Source organism: Ylistrum balloti, unplaced genomic scaffold, assembly GCF_031769215.1.
Source record: "Ylistrum balloti isolate Yb309-2 unplaced genomic scaffold, AGI_CSIRO_Ybal_v1 Utg370350, whole genome shotgun sequence".
NCBI lineage: Eukaryota > Metazoa > Mollusca > Bivalvia > Pectinida > Pectinidae > Ylistrum > Ylistrum balloti.
This window is the reverse complement of record NW_026782250.1, coordinates 28,521-55,299: the sequence shown is the minus strand read 5'-3', so window position 1 is coordinate 55,299 and position 26,779 is coordinate 28,521. Positions and strand designations below refer to the sequence as shown.

General features: G+C 36.7%; 1 protein-coding gene across 3 annotated transcripts in view; it reads right to left on the bottom strand.

The window, feature by feature from the left end:
- Positions 1 to 26,779, bottom strand: part of LOC132553773 (axotactin-like) — an 88,079-nt gene that overhangs the window by 37,209 nt on the left and 24,091 nt on the right. For all 3 annotated transcript variants that reach the window (XM_060218047.1, XM_060218048.1, XM_060218049.1), the window contains exons 2-6: positions 17,044 to 17,548; positions 3,999 to 4,172; positions 1,336 to 1,557; positions 735 to 844; positions 442 to 599 (exon numbers count right to left, since the gene is read on the bottom strand). In XM_060218047.1, the coding sequence (XP_060074030.1) occupies positions 442 to 599; positions 735 to 844; positions 1,336 to 1,557; positions 3,999 to 4,172; positions 17,044 to 17,545 (1,166 nt within the window). In that variant the 5' untranslated portion in view covers positions 17,546 to 17,548. The remainder of the gene's footprint in view (positions 1 to 441; positions 600 to 734; positions 845 to 1,335; positions 1,558 to 3,998; positions 4,173 to 17,043; positions 17,549 to 26,779) is intronic.

Below are 26,779 nucleotides of genomic sequence, written 5' to 3'. Positions count from 1 at the left end.
TGAAAACAAAAATTTCAAAAATCAAATTCACATGCATAATGACCACACTTTAAGGAGGGTGTTTAAGTTAAATATGCCATAATTTTTCTTTTCTAAAATGAAGAAGTGTGCATCAAAATCGTAGTAGTATTGAATATGGGTTAAAAAAAGTTGAAAATTCCAAAATAGAAAATAAAAAAAAAGACTATGATCAATTGTGTTCATCAAATATGCAAATGAGACTGCTGTTTATAATCATTGATCACATCCACGCCTCGGTCTCGTTTCTCTCCTTCTCATAACTGTAAATTATTTTTTTCTTTGTGTCAGATAATTTTTTGTACCAGGTACATTTAGATGCATAAATTTCAAATTTCCACAAATTGAAATGTTTTTTAATCCAACATCCACCATCCAATAAATACTGACAAAGATTGAATTTACAACACATGATTACTTCACCTCTGATCATCAACACCGATTCCCATCCTTTCCTGTATGACGTCTTCACCGAACGCCATAGAGACTGTAACAGTACCTTCATGGACAGAGGCAATCAAATGACTGTTGTATGGAGCCCCACCTACTGCGTAAATTAACACTCCAGACCCTCGGTCAGACTGTAAACAGAAGTTGCAGAGTCTAAAATATAAAACACTGAACAAATGACTGGACTGGACATACAAAGCAATTTTGCAAAATCTCTTTGACAACATTTTTCATCAAAAGTTTGGCACCTTTAAGACAAGGCCTACCTTGAATTGGAGACTGATACGAGTATTATCCATCAACATCTTGTCTTTAGGCCGCTGGTAAAGTTGATATGTGATCCACTCATATCCCCGCAATGTCACCACAGTCGGTTCTGTAACACAAAAAAATTCATTAAATGGGTTATTTGTGACATCAACAGTCATGGTTATTTTGACTTGTGGTCTCCTTTAAGAAGCTGGTAACTATGTCACTGAACAACACATGGGAGGCCAGCATCACATGCCATTCAAGGAAAGTAATAAGGGGTCAAGTGTCCTGCCCATCGACATAGATGATTGTCTGTTTTTCCAGCTTCTTCATAGTACCTTTATCACAAGCCACCCTGAGTAAGGATCATCGCACCACACAAACAAAAACAATTCCATTGATCTACTGACAACACTATTGTTACTATCATAGAAAAAAGGAGATTCCAAAAAATATCAAAAATCAACAGATTCTGGTTAAAACAAGACAAAAATTAATAAATAAAACGAAATAAATAAATAAAATGCATCTTTCTGCAAGATAAGAAATAAACAACCACATTTGAACTCTTTTAATTGGTTTTTGCCGATATGATCAACATATTGTAAGACTTACTGGTGTCGTGACAGTACTGGCCTTCGTTGTCAGAGCCAAAGCAGTCACAGTGCATGTTGTTGTACTGGTTGATACAGCGCGTACCTTTCACACACAAATTATTGGTAACACACAAATCTATACAACCAGCCTTTACTCTGTGGGTCTTTTCTGGTCTCACTTCCTCTCCCTTGAACACAAGATCCCGCAGACATCCTACGAACTGGTCAAGATCTGCGCCATCTAAAATCAAAGTAAACACTCAGTATAGGAAATGGTCAAGTGAAGAATGTGAATCCCTAGACAACATCTACTTCAGGGGATTCAATGGCAAATAAAAATGACAAGAAAATAATGATATGTTCATTATCTGATTTTAAACTGATAACTGTTGAAATTTGAACAAAATATGAACAAAAAATGAATATATAATGATTATTGAGAAAATACAAGAATAAAACCAGGTGTTCCAGAAGGATAAACATCTTCTGCTCCATCAAAATCACCCCATGTCAATCTTGGTCAATGTCCTAATAATTAGTTCTCGGGATGATCAGGTTTATAATAAAGATACCACCAGGCTCACTAACAAGCAACAAACACATCTAAATTCCAATTGCAAAAGAATAGAATTTATCTCAATGATGTCATAAATACAAACATTAAACTTTTCTACCTATTTAGGTTTATTGATATACCAATACTTAAATATTGCCTAAAATCCCTGTGAATGGAAGATCTATGATATATTTCATGGAAAACACAAGTTTTACACCTGGGTGAAAGCTAAGCACAAAAGTTTCTATCAGACGAAGAAATAGCATGGGAAGAAAAATGAATGAGCTCACAAGTTATTACTTATATACTGCATAGAATTAATTGTGTGAACAAAAGATGCTAAAATGTACCTGGTATATCTCAATTTTTTGTTGTTTTATTTTTCCCATGTTTTACAACTAGCTACAGAACATCCAAAATACAATTCTTATTCCAAGTGCAATATTTTCCCGAAACTGATATACGACCCATTGACAGGAAATATTGTAAACAGATGAATCTAATTGTGATAAGTGTTGACCACTTATGAATGAATGCTGTGCCTTCTGTCAGGTGGTTCCCAGCCCAACATTCAGGAATAAAGCTGTAGAAGACTTGACTTGTTTTTCAACTTCAGTTGCCAAAGTGGCTCAAGAGGATCTGTTCTGAAGTTTTTCTCCATTGCCAAGATGGATCAAGATATTCATATCAGAGTTGAATTGGGTTCACTTCCGATAATATTATATAGCATCCTAATATCTTAACATTCACAATATCAGGGGTAAATGTTTGGATATAAATTCTGAATGTAATTAATTATGTTTTGAAACTGATCTCCAGGAGAGAGAAACTCATCCTCACATTCTATGTCAATTTCAGACACTGGATGTTAATATTGATTACTGACAGTGAACAGAATTTGTGAAACTACCTCCTTCTCCTATAAGGGTCAGCTTAAAGTACATTTACACAGCAGGGTATTATCTTTTTTCTTCTCAGAACTTCTCAGTGCCTTAATGAAAACATTTCTATAGGATTATTGAGAAAAAAAAGAAATCCCCAAGTTTAAGCATGGCTATTTCTTAAATGTGTTTCAGAAAATATTGACAATTTTTAGTTTGTTTCATAAGCATATTCTTTTTCGTTCTTTCAAATGTGTGACCATTTCTGTATTAACGCACTGGTGAGAATTTAAACTGATCAAAACCTAAAATTGAATGTGATAAACTCAAAGTGCTATGAACTATGTACATGTAATAGATAGACTTTGTGACCTCTGTTTTGGGCTTATAAAATTTTTCATTTCAAGAATATAAAAATTGATCGAGCCATCCTCTCTCCCTCATCCCGTACCATAAAACTTATATACCAATTTCAAATTTCAGGATGAATTCTTAATTCGACATTGCTTTTATCAAATTGTTATCTTATAATATCGAAGTTGCAGAAACAGAAGCTGGTAGCTTTCAAAACAGATGATAAGATAGGGCACAGATATTGATTAACTAAGACATAGTAATTAATTTGCTACCATATATGGTATGGCTGGCAATGCAAGTGAGGGTTGATATCATAGCTAGTAAAGCCTTATGGTATGACACGACATTGAAATGGAGGTACATATTGTCATATATCATATGACTTCGACATGAGATTAAGGGCCATCCATGTTTATAGCAAATTTTTTCAATATATGACATCACTTCAGAAATAAATAGATACACATTGCAATATCACATTTTCAGTAGCATATTCTGAGAGCTAGCTGCCATTTCATATATTACGACACAGAAACATAATTCAATCTTTGGTCAGAAGTTCACCATTGTAAAACTACAGGCAAGAACTGGGGGTCATTAAGTGCTTTCTGCCATATTGGTTGACCACAAGTATATCCTGTTCTGCAGTAGGTCCAGGACCCACAGCTGACAAACATATATTACTTTTAATTCTAACTCAAAGTCAGGAGGTGGGCTTATTACAGGACAATGAAACAGCACTAGCTTGGTTTGTATTTTTACCATACAGCAACATTCTAAATATGCTTATAACAATGCAGGGATGGTGTTATTGCCAAAAACATACTGTCAGGTCAGGGTCACGGCAACATGTGTACTGCAATCACTATTACAGAGAAATATACTTACTTCCATATCGTATGACTGGTGACAGGAGATCGGGGTCCAGGAAGTCCGAAGGTTTTATCCATGTAAACGCCCGTACACGCTCATTATGGATGACTCCATCCATGGTCACTTTAAGATGACCAGAGGATGTGTCAAGAGAGGCTTTGACCTCATGCCACTGGTCGTCATGGTATTCTGCAAAACAAAGAAAAGTATGTTAGCTTTCGATAATCAGGATTACTTAATATAAATAAGTATCAATAATATGATAATGCAAAGATTGTGGCATTGAAATGTCCTCATATGGAATTTATAGTGAATATAAATGACATGGGTTTTGCAGGAAAACATGCATATTGAGTAATAATTTTGCCTGCAAAAGCCTTTCACACAATTATCATGAATATAAAAGCTAAATACAGATTTTTTCAATATGAAAAACCTGAAAATTAATGTAAAGTGATTTTGGAAATCATTCAGAGCAGGATAGATAGTATCAAGATTCGTCTTAAGTCTAAACTTGCTTCTGTCAAATTATTGGAATTACTAAAGTCCTGCCACCATCCTCATACTCATATCAAATGAATTTTATTCAAATTAATCTTAAACCATACTTAAAAATTTTGTGACTAACAGATAATTATTTCCATTCCAACAGACAAATTAATCTAGATGAGATTTCTAATCCTTGAGTCATACGTTTAATTTCACGAGAAACATGTCCCTATCGATTGAACTAAAAGTGTAACTAGATGCTTGGGAATTAAAACTTAATGTATTCTGACATTCTGCCTCATCTATAACTTGTTTGCAATAACATTACACATACATCAATGTGAGTCTTAAAGTTTGATTTTTTTAATTCTTTAAATCAACCTTGTAGATATTTAATAGTTGTCATGATAAAGGTTTTATAAGAGTAGAAATGAGAAAAGGTAATCAAGTTTTAATAACTCTTAAAAACTAACTCCCGTTTGGACCCTCAAAATAGATTAAATCTACTTTTGATCGAAAACCAAGAATTTCTCTCACCAAGTGTAAAATTTTATGTTACAAAATAATATGGTGTTATTTGAAACAAAATTTGATGAGAGGGAGGACGTGTTTATTTACCAGTATAAACTTTGTTTATATCTTGGACAGACAGTCACACAAGTTATGAATATGCATTTCCACAAATAAAAAAGGCCTATGGGAATAAGATTAAATGTGTAAACTTGATTACTGAAAACTGTTTACATTTGTAGCCCGAGTCCAATGTGAAAAAAGATACAATGGCTCCACATTGAAGTTGTATTATTTTTATTGACAAATGAGTACTTTCATTAATTATTCAATGATCTGGTGCATCTGAAAGCTTTGTTCCTATACCTGATGGCAAGACTCATAGTACCCTGACATCTGTAAACGTACAGGTAATTGCTTATGATGATGTCTGGAGTTTAGTCACATAATAATGAAAGATGGAGAGACAGTCAAGTTATAAAATTATCACACGGAAAAAGCCATATGGCACCTCTGAAGATAATGAAATATTTAATATCAACTGGTTTTCTTTTCGATCTTTATGTCATTTGATGTTGCAGTTGGGAAACCTATAGACTTTTGTTCTTGAAATTACATAGCAAGCCTGGGAGACTTAACACATCATAAACAGTGCAGGAAAATCTAAAAACCATCCAACGCAGAAGAATTACGACAGCTCAGGCCCTGAATCTAACAAACCCTTTTATATCATATCCGTATTTCCAATGGAATATCATCCATTGCTACAAAAAGATATTAAAATGTATGTATCATAAATTTCTAGTTTATTTGAAATTGACGTTTCATGCATCAAGAGCGATGTTTCAACCTGGAAACACTCAATACAACAGATGCTTTTTCTACTAATAGCTAAACGTAGTATATACATACATAAATACATGTGGATTTACAAGAAATGTTCTAAAAATCAATTTATTAAGCAAGTTTATGGTTAAGTGGACACCCCAGGCTTATGTTAACACTTGGAGAAGGAACTGGAGCAATGAATGAATGTATATGTGATATATGGTGGGTGATGGCTGTGTGAGTGTGTGTTGGGAGGTGAGGGGGAGGGAGGGGGGAGGGGGAGGTAGTCCTGGTGCACAGGTGCAATCAAGGACATTCCTAGTTCCTAAGACCCCAGTTTTATTGGAGAAAAAATAAGCTGAGGAATAAGGTATGTAAAAAAATGAGGTGAAAGAAGGGTTTTTCCTTACCTAGTTTTTCCAATTTTTTCAATCCTTGAGAGAGAATTAACGACTAAAATTTGGCAGTATTTATCAAAATGGTTATTGAAAATGTACAATGACTCAAAAGAATTACATTTGATTTGCACTATATGTAATACAGGTTAGAAGTTTAAGGGAGTGGGGGACCTTGCTCCTAAACTCAGCAACCATATCAAGGTCACACCTGCACTTGTCACAAGGTCGAATATGTTACTGTAGTTTTCCAGCAGCAAGCCTACACCTGGTAATAAGCCCACCCTCACCTACTGCAGTTTCAGTAGAAACACCAACAAACACTGTCCTGTAATAAACCCAATTCATAACTTTGCATAAGTCAAGGTTATTGTTTTTGCTGCCTGGGCTTGTTAAAGGAAAAATATGGTAAATACATGTTGTATAAAGTGACTCCAGATTAGCCCATGTACCGGGTAACAAAGCAAACCATCAATCTCTCGTCTTTGTAAACATGACAACAAAATCATTTTCATCCATACCTGTGTGTATAATTGTGACATATTTCATGAGTCAACACCAGTTATCAATCAAACCAACTCGATGTACTTTGTCGGTTTGTAGCCGTTGTCATTTTTTCAGCAGTTTACATGGTCCAAGCCACTATAACATTTACTGGGTCATATCAGTAAATTTTCAAAGGACACTAAATTGAGAAACCATTCCATATTTTCCAACAATTTTATAGTTTCAACCTTCCTATCACCAAATGAATTATCTTCATATAAAATGACTGATTCTGTTTTCTTTCAACTTTTTTCTCCGGGAAAAAAAGCCTGAATGAAGATATGAATTTGGTATTTTCATTATTGAGAGCCAGTCATGCCTCCACATTCTGGCCTCTGGCTGTCGATGAATTCATCTTTTTCTTGTCCTTTTGATACCAAATAAAAGAAAAGCAAAAAAGATCTGAAATCAATTTTTCTTCTAGTGACACATATTTTGAATTCTTGGCCAAAAGTTTAAATGAAATTTCGTAACTACATAATACAAGTATTTCTACACATTGGCACAACAAAATGAATTGGTTTAAGCAATATAGAGACCAGAGATTTCCTAGTCTGCTCCAAAACTGCCCACAATAGATTCTGTTTTTGATTTATCTCCAGGGGGCCACAAGGGACAACGGAGGGAATAATAATCGTCTATAATTAGATACTACATCATACAGCTGTCTATGTGAGATGTAAAGGATTTTATGTATGAATACAATGGGCTGGTGATTTCAGGGTTCGGCAAATGTTTGTTGTGTGTGGGATGATAAGTATGATACTAAATGGTAGAGGAGAAATATGCCAAATGACAAGTGTTGTTATATAGCCAAATTCTGAAAGACTTTATATCACAGTCTGTTAAGCTCCATAGACTGATTAAAGCTACATCCTCCATCTGGGCCATATGTGCTGGACTGGGTTTCCTCCCTTTGATGTAAATTATCACTGACATCATATCACGGGATCATCTGCTCTGTTGCATCCAGTGAACTTATACATGTATGTATGGTTATCATAACCTAGTGTAAACAGCTTAGTGGGGAAAAGTTTTTATAATGTCCATGAAGTCCAATTTTTCTTCCACATGTAAAAAGATATCATATATGCATTTTGAAAAATCTTGCCTGTTCTAGGAGATAGACATCATGTCAAAGCAGAAAAAAACCCAATTTTAGTTCAACTTCTCATGAAATTATCACAGGTATTGTTTTCTAAAACAATCAACAATACACTTAAGTAAGTACTGTAAACAACACAAATTGATGGAGAAGCTACCCTGATCTTCAGGACCTCAAAGTTCAAAGCATTGTCAGCTTAATCAGGTGGTACAAATGCTATATTTGAGGAAGACTTTGTTTTAGATATGATAACTCCATTTTATTTGTATATTGATAAGGATCAAGTGTCCCCAAACTAAATTTCAAACTTTTGTTATTTTTTTTTCCCCATGAATGTTCATCAATACTTGAAGTCAAAAAGCTAACCAGGATTTGAACAAACTGAGTCTATGTACTCTTTAAACATTGTCGAAGGCATCAGTGATTCCCACAATCACTCTATAGTTCTAATAAGACTGTACAAATCACGTTGTATACATCCAAAATTTATTATTTGATTTTTCTTATCGTCAAATATGGAACTGAATGAAAGCGGTAGGTACCAACATTAAAATAGATTATTTTCATTGTGAATCTCTGTCAGAGTTAACACTTTGGTCCTACAAAATTAAAGTTCATCGATGAAAAAAAAAATGATTTGCAGTATAATCTCTAAGATATAACAGGCCTAATGTCATGAGGGTGAAATCTGGTTGTGTGTGAGTGACTCAAAAGCCCTCGTTCTACATCTGTATCTGTTTAACAGTAAATGAGCATAAACAATATTACGAGGGAATGATAATCAATTGTAATGCTTTATGTCCCCAACCATAAAATTGTGGGCTGTAAAAAATCGAAACAATTATTCTTGTATTAATTCTTCAATACCAAGGTGACATACATGTGTAGGTTTTTTTCATTGATTTTTTTTGTGTTGCTTTTTTACCACAGAAAAATGTCAGACAGATGCATCACATTCAAATGTTACTTTTCACCTAATATCACAGGACAATTTACCAACAAATAACGTAAGTGATATGAAGTGAAACAAACTGTTCATTCATGACTTATACTGAAAGTGACACTGTGGAAACACACAATGTATAAGGCATGTCAATGATCTATGACTGCAGGAAAAACACTGGTGAGATCCAATGTGCTGCCAGAACAGCTTAGCAATCCGATGGAACTTACATGGAACTTTCAATTTGGGTGACTACATTAATGTTTTAGGTTTGTCTGGTTGGTGTGTTCATTGCTGCTAGAACAGCCAGGGCCTTTTTGTGGTGGTGTTTCCTGGTGGTGGCTTAAAAATATTATTCTGAAAAACATTAGCAAGGCCATCCACAGATGAAACGTCCTACACATGAAGACACCATGACAGTACAGGCTGGTCCATTTGTCAACTTCTCAAGAAAAGCTTACTCTCAGGGCTAGGGATTGTCAAACAAGGCAGACTGGATATTCTGGTCACGCCAGCTATCACACTGTGTCCGACTATCACTACTAACATGGCTGAACCCTTCTTTTTAGGTCTACCCACTTGCATGTATATTGCAAATACATATTTGTAGAAATGAAATGTTTACCTTACTTAAATACATATTTGTAGAAATGAAATGTCTACCTTACTTAAATATATATTTGTAGAAATGAAATGTCTACCTTACTTGAATACATATTTGTAGAAATGCAATGTCTGCCTCACTTTAATTTTGCTTCAGACAAATCTTATGACAGAAAACACAAACGACTTTGAGAATTTTTTATGAATATAGAAGCCATGACTTTTGAACTATTATACTGAAGCGGCGGTATTATTGATTTTTTTTTTCATTTCTTGAAATATTTTCTGAATTTTTTGTATTTTGCTTATTATACCAGAAAGATCTATGCATAAACACAATTTTTACCTCGGAGAGTCAAAACACTCAAATACGGGGGATGCATACTACAGAATTATCAAAATGACAATAGGTGGGCTTATTACCATAATGGAGACTGAACCAATTTAACTACAGTAATTATATATATATAACGGGCATTTTCACTCTGATATTATTCAGATGAGCGTGCCACCTATTGTATGCAGATCGTCAGATCTTATCCTGCCAGGGAAAGTCTAGTTGATGTCTGGTCCATTGTACCAACGTCAAGATGAAACAGAGTGAAAAAAATTAAAATAACAAAACAAAGCTATCTGAAACACATATTTGTAATTTCCCTAGGGTTTAACATGTATGTGTCTATCATGTTCTGTTCAGTTTGCCACCATAATTCAAAATTTTTGTCTGCTTAAGTAATCTATAATTAAATACCTGACAAGGAACAGTGCACCCAGGCATGAGCTGTCAATAACTCATTCTCAAAGAAAGATTTTTTCTGTAAAACTGAAGTATTAGAGACTGAATGTGTGCAAACAACAGAAGTAAAAGGATGTAATTTTCAATTTTGGATTACACTGCTCCAGTGCTTCAAATTAAATTTTTTTTTGTTTTTCTCTGTGCATTTTGAAATTACAGCTGTCGCAGCTGTTGAAAACTAGGAGAAAATCACCGATATTCCCTCAACATTTTCTGCTTTAAACTGTTGATCCAAATTCTATTTTAGAAACAGTTCTAGAGTCCTTGACTTTCACTGTGGATCCTGAAACACAAACTAATTTGTTATACCATAGCCTAGCTAATTATCACACCAGCCCCTGTAAGTGAACCCTTGCCTCTTTTTGACTAAGAAAGAGAATAAAGGTGAGCTAAAATTACGTTTGTGAAAAGGTTTCTTACTTCGCTGATCTATCCATTCAATATTGAGTTAGTTTTTTAAATTCTTTCCTCCCATTTTTATCTAGCTACTTGTTAAATGAATGTTTCTGAAGCTTACATTACAGGCTAACAACTACTTCTTGTCAATTTATTAAGTTTTATGTCTCGATTAATTTCATTTTGAAACTTTTCCATGCAAGAAGATTTATTGACCATGAAAAACTCCCCTTGTGCAATTTGTTAAACGCACAATAGGTTTATTAGAACATACAGTATTTGAATTAATATTGACAGGAAATCTGTGCAGATCAAGTTGGAACTCTAAAATACAAAAAAGTAAATAAAGTGAAAAGAAATCAGATCGCGAAACAAGAGATATTGGTGCCTACCATTGTTTAATCTTTCTATTTGCTCTTTGAAAGTTGGATCTTTCCCTTCTTTTCTCTTCTCTGTTTTTGCTTAATGATAAGACATTTTAACATTCCTTTGCAGAAATTGTGATGATAATCATATGAAATATGAGAGATATCAATTTGAGTTCTTCGATAGAAATAGTGATAACAAACTTTCAAAGTCAAATTCTAAGATGGCCGTCTGTTGGCCATTTTGTTTTTCTGATCAGTTTAAAAATCAAATTGGCAGAACTAGGGACCAAGGGGAACCTTAATATGCAATTTGAGAAAGATACAATCAAGAAATAGTGATAATAAAAACTGTATATGGACAGATGGATGACCGATTACTGGATGCAGGGCGATTTGAATAGCCCGCCATGTGATGAGGATGAGCTAAAACAAGGGTATGATTTACTAGAAATGATTATCATACAGTTCTTTTCTTAGCAACGGTAACTCATTTTGTTTAGGCATTCCAGGTTTGATTCCCACAATGGATGTAAAACCGTTTCGGTCACCTGATCAACCGCATGTGTTTTACCACGAGTAGTCTGGTTTCCTTCCAATAAAACTCCTAATGCAATGGTTGTAAGATAGATTTTGTTTTAAGTTCCTCTCACTAAGTGATCTTCATCTTAGTACCAATATCAGGATTATCATAGACAAAATTGTATATACAATATCATAGAGGTGACTTATGTCTAAGTAAGGGAAGCTTCATCAAATAAAAGAGGAACTGAGCTGATGTACACAAAGACATAGACATAACTGATATTCTGATACCATGTTTTTATTGTATTGTCTGTATTGCTCAACACCCCTCCACCCTGCATTTCCCCATCCCCCGCGCCATCCTGCGTTTCCCCCCACGCCTCCACCCTGAGTTTCCCCATCTCCAGCGCCATCCTGCGTTTCCCCCCCCCCACCCTGCATTTCCCCATCCCCCACGCCATCCTGCGTTTCCCCCCCACCCCTCCACCCTGAGTTTCCCCATCCCCAGTGCCATCCTGCGTTTCCCCCCCACCCTGCATTTCCCCATCCCCCACGCCATCCTGCGTTTCCCCCCCACCCCTCCACCCTGAGTTTCCCCATCCCCAGTGCCATCCTTTCGTTTCCCCCCACCCCTCCACCCTGACTTTCCCCCATCCCCAGTGCCATCCTTTCGTTTCCCCCCACCCCTCCACCCTGACTTTCCCCCATCCCCCGTGCCATCCTGCGTTTCCCCCCACCCCTCCACCCTGACTTTCCCCCATCCCCCGTGCCATCCTGCGTTTCCCCCCACCCCTCCACCCTGACTTTCCCCCATCCCCCGCGCCATCCTGCATTTCCCCCCATCCCTCCACCCTGACTTTCCCCTATCCCCTTGCGCCATCCTGCGTTACCCACCCACCCCTCCACCATTTTTTTCCCCCATCCCCAGTGCCATCCTTTCGTTTCCCCCCACGCCTCCACCCTGACTCTCCCCCATCCCCCGTGCCATCCTGCGTTTCCCCCCACCCCTCCACCCTGACTTTCCCCCATCCCCCGTGCCATCCTGCGTTTCCCCCCACCCTGACTTTCCCCCATCCCCCGCACCATCCTGCGTTTCCCCCCACCCCTCCACCCTGACTTTCCCCCATCCCCTGTGCCATCCTGCGTTTCCCCCCACCCCGACTTTCCACCATCCCCCGCACCATCCTCCTCCTTATTTTCTTCACTACATCAAAAGCATAATGATGTATAACATTAGCACCACTGTAATTACATAGGAAATCCCTTTATACACAATATATTACTAGAAATATGAGCGAGGTCTGCCCTCCTTCATCAGTCAATGTATTACATACATGATGTTTAGAGTACACATGATTGCTAGGCCCCCCCGTGTCGTAAATAAGAAATTATGGCATTCCATGACATATATTCTCACTTTCCTTCTGCAATTAAGAAACAAGCATACCGTAACTTGGTATTTCGAGCATCAGTAACGTTTTTTCTAGTTCAGGGAATCGACCAATTGAATGCTTTCTCATTCAATATTTTTCTGCAGTGTTAGGTAATAAATCACTTGAGAATACTGAAACACATACCGAACAGAGATAAACACAGCAGGGTTCCCTAATCCTAGAATTCTATCCCTCAAGTTATTTCTTTATTTCAGAAAAAGGATGACTCAATAATTTACTTCATTATTCATCAATATTTAATTTGTATACATACACCTGATTTGTCTTCACTAGAACAGGATAATAAGACAAAAAATCAATGTGCGTAAATCGTATAAGAAGCTCTTCAGGGAAAGAGCCAGGGTAAAATTTGTCACAATATCCTGCTGAGCCGTCTCTATATAGATGAATGCCCTATCATATGTACATTGTGACATGGACGATCAAGTAGATAATGATGGACTTCCATGTTCCTCCGTCCAGACGTGAGACAGGAAAGATGTTATGAAATCCTCCCTATTGTAGCTACATTGGTTGGCCATGGAGAAAAGCAACACATTGCATTGATGTTTGGTCATCATAAAACCAGATCTAAGGTTTACAGATTAAATTGTTAGATCCAGGCACATCAAACTACAGAAGGAAATGATTATATAACACACCAATGCATAAGAAATGATATAAAAAATGTTTAAGTTCAACATCTTCACAAACCATCAAGTCTTTTCAACATGTCTGTTGTTGTGAAGATAGATTTACATGTAGAATTAAAAAGAAAAGTAGGAGTTCAATCTCCAGTTTCTTTCTTTTTAATTGAAGACATGCATTTTGATGTGAATTTTCTATTAAGCAAAGTGAATTTGATACTGAAACTCATTCTGATAGACAATATCATAATGAGATTATCTTTAAAGATGACTCCTATCTTAGGTAATGCTAGAACAAGCCCTATTAACTCTAGCTGGACAGGCATTTAAAATCCTCTTTCATGATGACAGGTACGAAATTAAACCAATCTTACCCTTGTTCTCTCTCAAGTTTGATAAAAGCAGTATGATATATGGGCTACCTCAATGTTCACATGGTCTCAATTAGCTTGAAGTGCATGATACTGCGTGTGGCAGTAATTATCTCAAAAGGTAAAATGGGAAAGGAGTATGGAGCAGAAGGAGATATGTTGGCCCCTAGAATTGTAACTACAGGAGAGAGTACTAAACTTTATCAATCATTTCATTATAATGCCATCCTTACTTTACTGCCACGGTTATCTGATGTATCCTTCATTATATTGACAAACCTTGGCCTCTTTACAATATTGAAGGCTTGAAATCCATGAAAATTTAAGGAAATGTTACTGAGAATAAGCAAGACTTAATTCTTTAATTAGAGCTGTAAAATGCATGATTACACAGACAAGGCACTCTTATTTCTCTAGATGACATGTGACAGGCCTTCTGTATGTTGTTCAGTGAGGTTGCCACCAGCTACTATCTGGAGTCCCTGCCTCAAAATTACCATACCTTTACAAGGTGATAAACCCAACAAACATCAAATCTATAAAATCTCATTCACATTATGGACATTGACAATTTGGGAATTTACAGATCAAAATGATTTTAAACATTTTCCTGAAGTAGCTAGAATACAAGAATAATTTAAAGAAAATAAAAAACACCCTAACAAACTCAAGTTTGCAATAGCACTTTATCCACATCTGTAACACAAGCATAAATGACTTGCAGTTCATCTCACATTGTATGTTAGGGGCCATAAACTGCTGTTATTGTCTGCTTCCCTTTATCTTTAAAACATTTTTTCTCAAAAACCTGAAGTATTCTCTCCTAATTCTGACCTCGATTTGTTCCATCCTACAAGCCTACAGGGGTATTGCTTACATGTTTTGCATTGAAATTCATAATAAGCAAAGAGTGGCTGTACAAATGTATACAAAAATTGACCTGACTGGAATACATATACCGATGAATACAAGAATAAAATATGCTTGATAAGACCAAATGAAAAACATCTGTTTCTCAGTAAAACATTGAAAACGAGGATGGTATTCAGATAGATATGGATCCTTGTTTTTACTACCTGTATTTTGAATGTTTACAAAATAGAGCAGACTTACTGTCTTTAAAAATTTTTATTGAAAATTTGCATAATTTAAGTGGTAATGCTGGGAACGCAACAAGAAATAGATACGTTCCTTTCAGGTCCTATAACATAAAGTGATTTATCTTCAGTTGAAACAGATTACATAAAAAAGTTTACATGTACAGTATAAATCCATAAACAGCCCTTTATTATCAATTAATTAAGATAAATGAATAAATGAATAAATAAATGCTTGATCGTGTGTACATTTTTGATTGAATACCAACATAAATTATTATGTGCATCATATTGATATATTATCTATGTTTATATTCGTCCTCTCTAACTTTCATCACCAGGTGTGTCACTATAATTACTTATAGTATATCCTGTTTCTACATGAATAGTATACATTAGGAACATCACATGACAAAAATCATCCCAACCATACATAATCCTTCTTTATACTTGTTACTTTGTCAAATTATTGTCACTCAGTACAGATTTTACACCTAACTTTGTCTCAGATTATATCCCCTTGATTCCTGTTTAACCATTATCATGTTCTTTTCGGTGACCTAAACATGCTTGAAATTTAAGTAAGCTTTTCAGTGATGAAGCGGATTTCTCACTGGTTCTTTACATAGTCATGTACTCTGTCAGATTATCTCCCCTACTGGAGGTGCTATCCAAAATTGTTTTTTTATATGTTCTACTTTCTAATTGTCTGCCCTTGATGAAGCGAATTTCACATACAGGTTATATATAGTGATCTACTTTGTAAGATTATCTTCGTGATCAAGTGGTCATTTTCTATTATAAATTACACAACACAGAAAACTAGCTTACATCTGACAGGATAATTGGAGACACAACACACAATGAGATGATTAAAGGATAACGTAGCTAAAAGAAAAAATCTTGGTAAGTAATGGCAACTGAAACAAAAAGCGATAAGATATCAAAAACACATCTTCCCACTCATCCCTCTTCACAAAAAAATAAACAGATAACTAGTTGAACAAGAGATCCCAGAGGGATCTTGGCGCCCACCATTTAAGGATCTGTTTTCAGTTCTTGAAGATTTGTTTATTTTTTTTTTGTGTTACAGGTTTTGTAAATGTTCATGAACTGGTCTTCATTGAATGTACTCAATGATGGCACAAGATATTTTTATTAAGCACCTATTAGCAAATATCATTTGAAAAAGATCCCAAAGTATTATAAGATAGCAGTCAGTTACAGGTGGATAATGGACATGGTCTTGAATCAATATGATAAAATATCGAAGAAAATATGCTTGTGCTGTATTACTGTCGACATCCAAGATGGCTGCCTGTGGGCCAACTTGATTGCAAATCAGTCAAAAAAAAGTACAATGCACAACTAAGGACCAAGGGAAACCAATACCTATGAAATATCAGAAGTATCCATCCAGTACTTCCTCAGAAATAGCGATAACAAACTTTTACTTCCAAAATCCAAGATGGCCGTCTGTCAGCCATCTTGATTTCAGATCAGTCCAAAAAAGGTACAATGCACAACTAGGGACCAAGGGTAAACTGCATATGAAATTTGAGAAAGATCCATCCAGTACTTTCCCAGAAAAAGTGGTCACAAATTTTTACTTTCAAACACCAAGATGGCTGCCTGTCGGCCATCTTGAATTTGAATCAGTCCAAAAAAGGTACAATGCACAACTAGGGACCAAGAGGAACTGGCATATGAAATCTGAGAAAGATCCTTCCAGTACTTTCCCAGAAATAGCAGTAACAAACTTTTACTTCCAAAATCCAAAATGGCTGCCTGTCGGCCATCTTGAATTTGAATCAGTCCAAAAAAGGTACAATGCACAACAAGGGACCAAGGGGAAACTGCATATGAAATTTGAGAAAGATCCATCAAGTACTTTCCCAGAAATAGTGGTAACAAGAATTGTTTACGGACGGACAGACGACGGATGGACGCAGGGCGATTTGAATACCCCACCATCTGATGATGGTGGGCTAATAAAATACTACTAACTCACCTTTGCCTATGGAAAATATGTCCTCATACTGGTTAAGCCTGTGTGTCACACGAAGAGATCCTTGGTATAACTCGGCACAGAAATGGTACACCTCAAGGTCCTCAGTGAGTCGTCCATAATACAGGTCCTGTGACGGGTTTGGTGTCACAAGGTGACAGAACAGTAATCCATGGGGCTGCTTAGTTTTAAAAGTCAGCTCAAGTTCAAGTTTAGGGTCTAGTAAGGTGGTCACAATAGGGTTCATCAATAAATATCCTTCTGTGAGGATTGTCCATGTGTCCGTGGGCAGCGGGGACGATGTAGTTGACGATGTTGTTGTAGATGACTTTGTTGTTGATACTGATAATTCGGGCGAGGACGAACTGGTGGAGTTTGCTGTATCTGTTGTTCTTAGAGTTGTGGACTCTTGTGCCGCGGTGTATAAGGCTGTTAGTAATACAAGCAGGGCCAGCTGCCAGCCCCGGGGCTCCTGGGCAGTACCACGTACCCAGCCCCACACCATTACCTGTGAATCAATGATATATAACAATTTATAAATAATATACATGTGTATCAACAATTTCTCCAACAGTAAGCCCATGTCTGTTAATAAGCCCACCCTTAGTAATGGTAACAATCTAGAAGTATAAGCCCACACCTGTAATTTGAGCCTTTGAGAAGTGTATTTTATCTGAGATAAATATTGATTATCTTCTATAAGCACTGGGAAGTAAATAAAACATTACAATAAAAAGACAAAGACACTATGTGATATGTATCATAACTCTGACTGACGTCATTGTCGTTATCACATCATTATTGTGGCATTTTGGAAGTTTGCAATTTTGACTAAATTTGAAAGAATAAATAATTGTGTATATCTAGGAGATTTAGAAGACTCTTCTGAATAATCTTTAGTCTTCTCAAAGTTAGTTTTGTCTCATGGGTTGAATATTTGTTTTAACCTTTTAAGTTCAAAAGAAAATGTTATATCAACAACTTCTGAAATTGTAAATGTCAAATTTCATTTGAAATCCCTGTAGGATTCCTCTCAACAGAAACACTGACATTTTGATTATCAGCTTTTTCATGATCAGACGGCAGTCCATAACCCTATGAATGTCAACTCAATTTTTCAGTATTCAACATGACGCCCATGTATAATGTTACTGCAGTGCAGTTGTTTTGGGGTCTGTATTGGACTAGGAATGCAAGCCAAAAGCAGATCAATATGCTTTTAAACACTGTCATTAATTACATTCACAACATTAATTACAACAGCAACCAATTAGAATTAATCAATTTGGCAAGTATACTGCAAAACATACGTCTATATGGAAAATGGGACTATTATGAAACTCATTGCTATCTATTCATGTGCCTTTTTTGTTTTAATCATGTCATGTTAAATACATCTTGACATGATGTACAGGTCTAACTGTGTCATTAACGAGCCTCTGTATGTCATTATTTTCCATAAACAATTATAAGCAAGATTGACACCATTCTGAGCATCCACCAGAATATAGACAAGAAGAGCTGTGAAGCCATTGGCATTTTCATCTCCGTTATTGAAATCAAATACGTATATTGTACTGAAGAAGCCAACGTCAGAGAGACATGTAATGTGCGAGATAGTCGATTTGGCAAACAGTACAGGCAACAAGACAATGGCTGATTGGCATAGCATGTCAGACTTCATTTTCAAGTAAAAGACAAAATCAATAACCAGTGTATCATCATACACAAGGTCCAATGTCTACCTTAAGGCCAAACTTCAGTGTATGAAACCCCCACCTCTCATCACAATTCTCTGATTGAAAAACATGGTCTGTATAAACATACCTATCCTGTGATCTTCACAGACTTGTTTGTTTGGGGTTTTTTTAATGTGTACAGTGTAAACTTATAATTAGTCAAGATACTTTGGTTTTTGTATACTAAGGAATAATTTGGTTTGTGGGTTTATTGGAATATTGTTAGTCAAGACACTTTGGTTTGTGGGTTTATTGGAATATTGTTAGTCAAGACACTTTGGTTTGTGTCTAGAGTGAAACCCTGTCAGTCAAGACACTTTGGTTTGTGTGTACAGTGGAACATTGTAAGTCTGGACACTTTGGTTTGTGTGTACAGTAGAACCTTGTTAGTGTGGACACTGGTTTGTGTGTACAGTAGAACCCTGTTAGTCTGGACACTTTGGTTTGTGTGTACAGTAGAACATTGTAAGTCTGGACACTTTGGTTTGTGTGTACAGTAGAACCCTGGTAGTCTGGACAGTTTGGTTTGTGTGTACAGTAAAACCTTGTTAGTCTGGACACTTTGGTTTGTGTGTACAGTAGTACCTTGTTAGTCTGGACAGTTTGGTTTGTGTGTACAGTAAAACCTTGTTAGTCTGGACACTTTGGTTTGTGTGTACAGTAGAACCCTGGTAGTCTGGACACTTTGGTTTGTGTGTACAGTAGTACCTTGTTAGTCTGGACAGTTTGGTTTGTGTGTACAGTAAAACCTTGTTAGTCTGGACACTTTGGTTTGTGTGTACAGTAGTACCTTGTTAGTCTGGACAGTTTGGTTTGTGTGTACAGTAAAACCTTGTTAGTCTGGATACTTTGGTTTGGAAAAATAAGGAATCTAATGGCATAGAATAATATAATTCAAATTTAAAAATCATTCCTGCTAACAAACATTGATCTAGAATACTGGTTTTCTGGAATATGTTTCAAGTCAATTAATGGTACTCTCAGTGCCGACATAACATTACAACTTATACCTTCCACTGGTGTGACTTGTGGACAGTTCTATGTGTACATTACAATATATACCCTCCACTGGTGTGACTTGTGGACCGTTCTATGTGTACATTACAATATATACCCTCCACTGGTGTGACTTGTGGACCATTCTATGTGTACATTACAATATATACCCTCCACTGGTGTGACTTGAGGACAGTTCTATGTGTACATTACAATATATACCCTCTACTGGTGTGACTTGAGGACAGTTCTATGTGTACATTACAATAAATACCCTCCACTGGTGTAATTTGAGGACAGTTCTATGTGTACATTACAATATATACCCTCCACTGGTGTGACTTGTGGACCGTTCGATCATGTATACATTACAAAATATACCCTCCACTGGTGTGACTTGTGGACAGTTCTATGTGTACATTACAATATATACCCTCCACTGGTGTGATTTGAGGACAGTTCGATGTGTACATTACAATATATACCCTCCACTGGTGTGATTTGAGGACAGTTCTATGTGTACATTACAATATATACCCTCCACTGGTGTGACTTGAGGACAGTTCTATGTGTACATTACAATATATACCCTCCACTGGTGTGACTTGAGGACAGTTCTATGTGTACATTACAATATATACCCTCCACTGGTGTGACTTGTGGACCGTTCTATGTGTACATTACAATATATACCCTCAACTGGTGTGACTTGTGGACCGTTCTATGTGTACATTACAATATATACCTTCCACTGGTGTGACTCGAGGACAGTTCTATGTGTACATTACAAAATACACCGTCCAATGGTGTGATTTTAAACAACTGTATTGGGTGATTGTAAATAACATATTATAGATGACCTATACCCTCCCAGGGAGTGACTTTTCTAACTATACATTAACATTCCATTCCTTACTCATAACAGCATAAAGGTCAAAATTTTTACCTCTGTATTAAACTTATTTACCCCAAAAAGACTCGCCCAATATTGATTTGATAAGTAATCGTGCTATCAGTGTCCGTCAAATTGATATTTAACATAATGGGAAACCACTTACACATTAAAACGAACCATTACAAAAAAACTAATATATTTCACCTGCTGACCTATGAACTGGTTTAACAGGTTAAATCTACATAATTTAGGAACGATGAGATGATAAATGTTGAATCAGATTAATCGACATGTACTCGGAGCTTGAGGAATCTGTGAATGTACGAAATCAATACTCAAGGCATTCTTCACCATTACATTTTCATGTTACCCTGCAGGGGCCATAACTCATCTTGACCCAAGCAGAAGTACTCAAGTCCTGACAAGTCCATTTCCTATTTCATCAGACTTCTATTTTTCTTCAGTATTATGGGACACTAAGGGTCAGGGATCGCCAAAATAAGAGCGAGGGTATAATACATTTAATGTATATGAACAGCAGTAATGTCCTAAATATGTTGCTTTTTTAAGAGAATCTGTGTTTATAACTGTATTGATCCCCAGTATAGCACACACTGTACAGCTATACACTCTACAAGCTTGTCTGTGAACTTGTTTTTCTTTCCCAAAATCCATCTGAAATGGTTGTGACCAAATAAGGACACTAGCACAAGGCAAAAAGTTCAGAATTTTATTTTATCAAAAAAACATGAAATTTATAAAGAGTGAATATTTCCAAGTACAAATTGTATCTGGAATTTTTTCAGTTTAATCATTTATTTCGGAAGCTAGATTAAACCAGATTAACCTGTCTAGTCCAACATACGTGGGATAAAGTTAAACCTGTCTAATGCGATACCAGTGGGATAAAGTTAAACCTGTCTAATGTGACACCTGTGTGATAAAGTTAAACCTGTCTAATGCGATACCAGTGGGATAAAGTTAAACTGTCTAATGTGACATATGTGTGATAAAGTTAAACTGTCTAATGCGATACCAGTGGGATAAAGTTAAACTTGTCTAATGCGATACCAATGGGATAAAGTTAAACCTGTCTAATGTGACACCTGTGTGATAAAGTTAAACTGTCTAATGCGATACCAGTGGGATAAAGTTAAACTGTCTAATGTGACATATGTGAAATAAATCAGACACCTGTGGAATAAAGTTTAAGATATCAAAGGTCTTGTTATTATGTTTGTTCAGATTTGGATATCAATACAACATTGTCAGGGTTAAGATGGATGTCAGAGAATACACAAGTGTCAGATTAAACAGAATGTCAGATTACTCAGGAGTCCGATTAAACAGAATGTCAGATTACTCAGGAGTGAGATTAAACAGAATGTCAGATTACTCAGGAGTGAGATTAAACAGAATGTCAGATTACTCAGGAGTCAGATTAAACAGAATGTCAGATTACTCAGGAGTCAGATTAAACAGAATGTCAGATTACTCAGGAGTCAGATTAAACAGAATGTCAGATTACTCAGGAGTCCGATTAAACAGAATGTCAGATTACTCATTAAACAGAATGTCAGATTACTCAGGAGTCCGATTAAACAGAATGTCAGATTACTCAGGAGTCCGATTAAACAGAATGTCAGATTACTCAGGAGTGAGATTAAACAGAATGTCAGATTACTCAGGAGTCCGATTAAACAGAATGTCAGATTACTCAGGAGTCAGATTAAACAGAATGTCAGATTACTCAGGAGTGAGATTAAACAGAATGTCAGATTACTCAGGAGTCCGATTAAACAGAATGTCAGATTACTCAGGAGTCGGATTAAACAGAATGTCAGATTACTCAGGAGTCCGATTAAACAGAATGTCAGATTACTCAGGAGTCAGATTAAACAGAATGTCAGATTACTCAGGAGTCAGATTAAACAGAATGTCAGATTAATCTGGAGTCAAATTAAACAGAATGTCAGAATTCTCAGAGGTAACAAGACAGGATGTCTGAAAACTAGGAGGTTAAATTATATAGGACGTTAACATGGTGGTCATAAGACAGTATGTCAAAAATTCAGATTACACAGGGAGTCAGATAAGACACATCCTTACTGAAGACGATATCAGATTTAAGTTAATAGTCAGAAGTGCACATCTAAGCTTTTTTTTTGTTAATAATCATAGTGCACTATGATAGCAACAATAACACTGATCAGGTTTTAATAGGTATCTATATCAAGTGGTATTAAACTCAGACACATTGTGTAAATGTTGCCGCTTTGTCACTGCCTTACCAGGAAGAAAATCCAGGTTTGACTCCTAGCGTGTTGGAATGTTGACAATATTTTTCTCGTACTTACTGTAAATCATTGCAATTTCATTCATTACAAAACAAAACATTACAAGTGCTGTATATAGGGCTTTGAGCTCTCATATCCGCAGCACTGGTAATGTTACGAGAGCTCAAAGCTCTCAGAGTTTTAAAATCTGGGTTTCAATGTACACAAAAACTGTAAATTAGAAATCAATGTTTAATGTCCGATATATTCAGGCTACATGGAATGATAAAATGATGAGAGACATCTAAACTTTTTACTAACATGACCAATATTGCTGGCCACTGTCTTATATCTGACCTTGACCAGCTGACCTCTGTTGGCAGTCATAATGACCAACTTAATTATTAATACTGACATTCTAGTGTAACTGACAAACACAACAAATATCAGCATGTTAGTAACACAGAATGTACTGTAGGTATATACAGGAGAAAGTGTACACACAGGGGCTGGACAGACACATATGATATATATCCATTTGTATTAACATTTGTAAAAGTGTACACAGGGGCCTGTTATATAAGATACAGGTATATCTATATGCTTAGTTACAACAGGACAGGTAAAAACTACTGGGTTTATCCAACAGAAATGGAACCTGGGTCCGCGGTGTGATAAACCATGGCTCCACTAACGAAGCCAAAGAAACATTTGCTCCATCAGCCAAATGACAGAGACCATATTTAACACCATATATACAAGCCACACCAACCCATTCCTTTCACACGTGGATCAGGGTACAGATGATGATGATGATGATGATGATGATGATGATGATGATGATGATGATGATGATGATGATGATGATGGTTTATCATCTCCGTAACTTTATGCCCTTCATGATCAGAATACAGACGAGAGGTTTGTAAGTTGTAGAGGTCAAAGTTCATACACAGGGGCTGGACATACAAGAGAGAGGTTTATGAAGATGTAGGGGTCTGAATTCATACACGGGGCAAGACACATGAGTTACATGAAATTCATACATAGAAGCCTGGATGCATGCATGTGATATTTTTTTTTTAGTATGGGGTCAAAGATCATACATAACAGATGGACACACAAAATACAGTCTAACATATTACATGTTGACACCAAACCTTAAATTATCTCTGTCAAATTCTTCCTTTTGTCTGCCAAATCCTCTTCAAATCAAATAGGGAAATTTAACTACCCACCAACACTGTGTTTACACGCCTGTTGTATCGACCATTTACACAACTTACAACATATTATGCCTTTGAAATTGTATTCATGTGAGGTTACCAGATCTGAGAAAATGATAAAAATGTGAATAATTACCTCAATGTAAACCTAGTTTTGTGTGAATGTTAGATTTGAAATACATTAAAGATATAGGATTCACAGTTCAGAAGAAGATGTTGGATCAAGAAAATCTTCAAAACAAACTTAATTCATTTAACATTCAGGAGAAACATACATCATATTTGATAATGGCACATTGTTAACTTGTCATGATAATTCTACTGAGATTTTTTTTCTATTTATCGAACAGATGGCAAATTCCATTTCTAATTTGCCAAAGATTAATGCCTTTTACTGCAGACATGTTTTTCATTTCAATTCATCAGTCATCCTCTGTTTCATGACCTAATGGCACATGTTGCTGAAATTATGCCAAAAGAAATCAAATCTAGCAACATTTTGTTTTACACTAAAACGCCCTTTGCACAGTAATTATTGAAAGGATTGGTTTTTGACAAGCGTGACATTTGGTACGTATTTCCTGTGTTAGTATCATTAAGGCTGTTGATTCATGTGTAATTCTGATATATACATCATGCTCTTGTTTGGAATGCTATGCTTTATAAAAATGTTGTTGTTATTGCTATTGATGTTTACAAATATGGCATTGTGTACAGCATGTAGATATATCATAGACATTAGTGACTGCCGTATCCCCTCTATTTATCTTCCCTCCCCCCAAATAATACATCCACCCTCTGCCACACCCCTCCATATATCTCCCCCCAAATAATACATCCATCCTCTGCCACACCCCTCCATATATCTCCCCCCAAATAATACATCCATCCTCTGCCACACCCCTCTATATATCTCCCCATCAGATAATACCCCCATCCCCTGCCACACTCTTCCATATATCTCCCCCTCATATAATACCCCATCCCCTGCCACACCCTTCAATACATATTCCCCCTCAGATAATACCCCCACCCCTGCCACACCCCTCTATATATCTCCCTCTCTCAGATAATACCCCTACACCTGCCACACCCCTCTATATATCACCCTCTCTCAGATAATACCTCCACCCCTGCCACACCCCTCTATATATCTCCCTCTCCCAGATAATACCCCCACCCTCTGACACATTCCTCTATCTATCGGTCAAATAAAGAAAATATGAAATGCATATGTCATTAAACTGAATTGTTATAGAAAGAGAAATGTCAGTATCAGCAGGCAATTAAACAATTTTATGAGCAAGTCTTAATTAATTCATTGTTTTTCCCAAATCCAATTCATTAGCCTTGAAATTTGATTTAATGATTGTGACGGAAACATTGTAACCAGACATTAAAACAATTCTATATCAATGCTGCAGGTTGGAGTTCTATATCAATACTACATTAGTACATTTGAACATATTGTTTAATTGGACAGATTTCTGTCACATCCAAAAGGGTGTCAAATAGTTTGGTTGGTTCATCACCCACTGAACAGCCAGTATTATCACTCTGTGAACAGCCAGTATCATCACCCACTGAACAGCCAGTATCATCACCCACTGAACAGCCAGTATCATCACCCACTGAACAGCCAGTATTATCACTCTGTGAACAGCCAGTATCATCACCCACTGAACAGCCAGTATTATCACCCACTGAACAGCCAGTATTATCACTCACTGAACAGCCAGTATTATCACCCACTGAACAGCCGATATTATCACTCTGTTAACAGCCAGTATCATCACCTAGTGAACAGCTGGGATTATCACCCACTGAACAGCCAGTATTATCACTCTGTGAACAGCTGGGATTATCACCCACTGAACAGCCAGTATCATCACCCACTAAACAGCCAGTATCATCACCCACTGAACAGCCAGTATTATCACCCACTGAACAGCCAGTATTATCACCCACTGAACAGCCAGTATCATCACCCACTGAACAGCCAGTATTATCACCCACTGAACAGCCAGTATTATCACTCACTGAACAGCCAGTATTATCACCCACTGAACAGCCAGTATCATCACCCACTGAACAGCCAGTATCATCACCCACTGAACAGCCAGTATTATCACCCACTGAACAGCCAGTATTATCACCCACTGAACAGCCAGTATTATCACCCACTGAACAGCCAGTATTATCACCCACTGAACAGCCAGTATTATCACCCACTGAACAGCCAGTATTATCACCCACTGAACAGCCAGTATCATCACCCACTGAACAGCCAGTATTATCACCCACTGAACAGCCAGTATTATCACCCACTAAACAGCCAGTATTATCACCCACTGAACAGCCGATATTATCACTCTGTTAACAGCCAGTATCATCACCTAGTGAACAGCTGGGATTATCACCCACTGAACAGCCAGTATTATCACCCACTGAACAGCCAGTATTATCACCTAGTGAACAGCCAGTATTATCACCCACTGAACAGCCAGTATCATCACCCACTGAACAGCCAGTATTATCACCCACTGAACAGCCAGTATTATCACCCACTAAACAGCCAGTATTATCACCCACTGAACAGCCAGTATT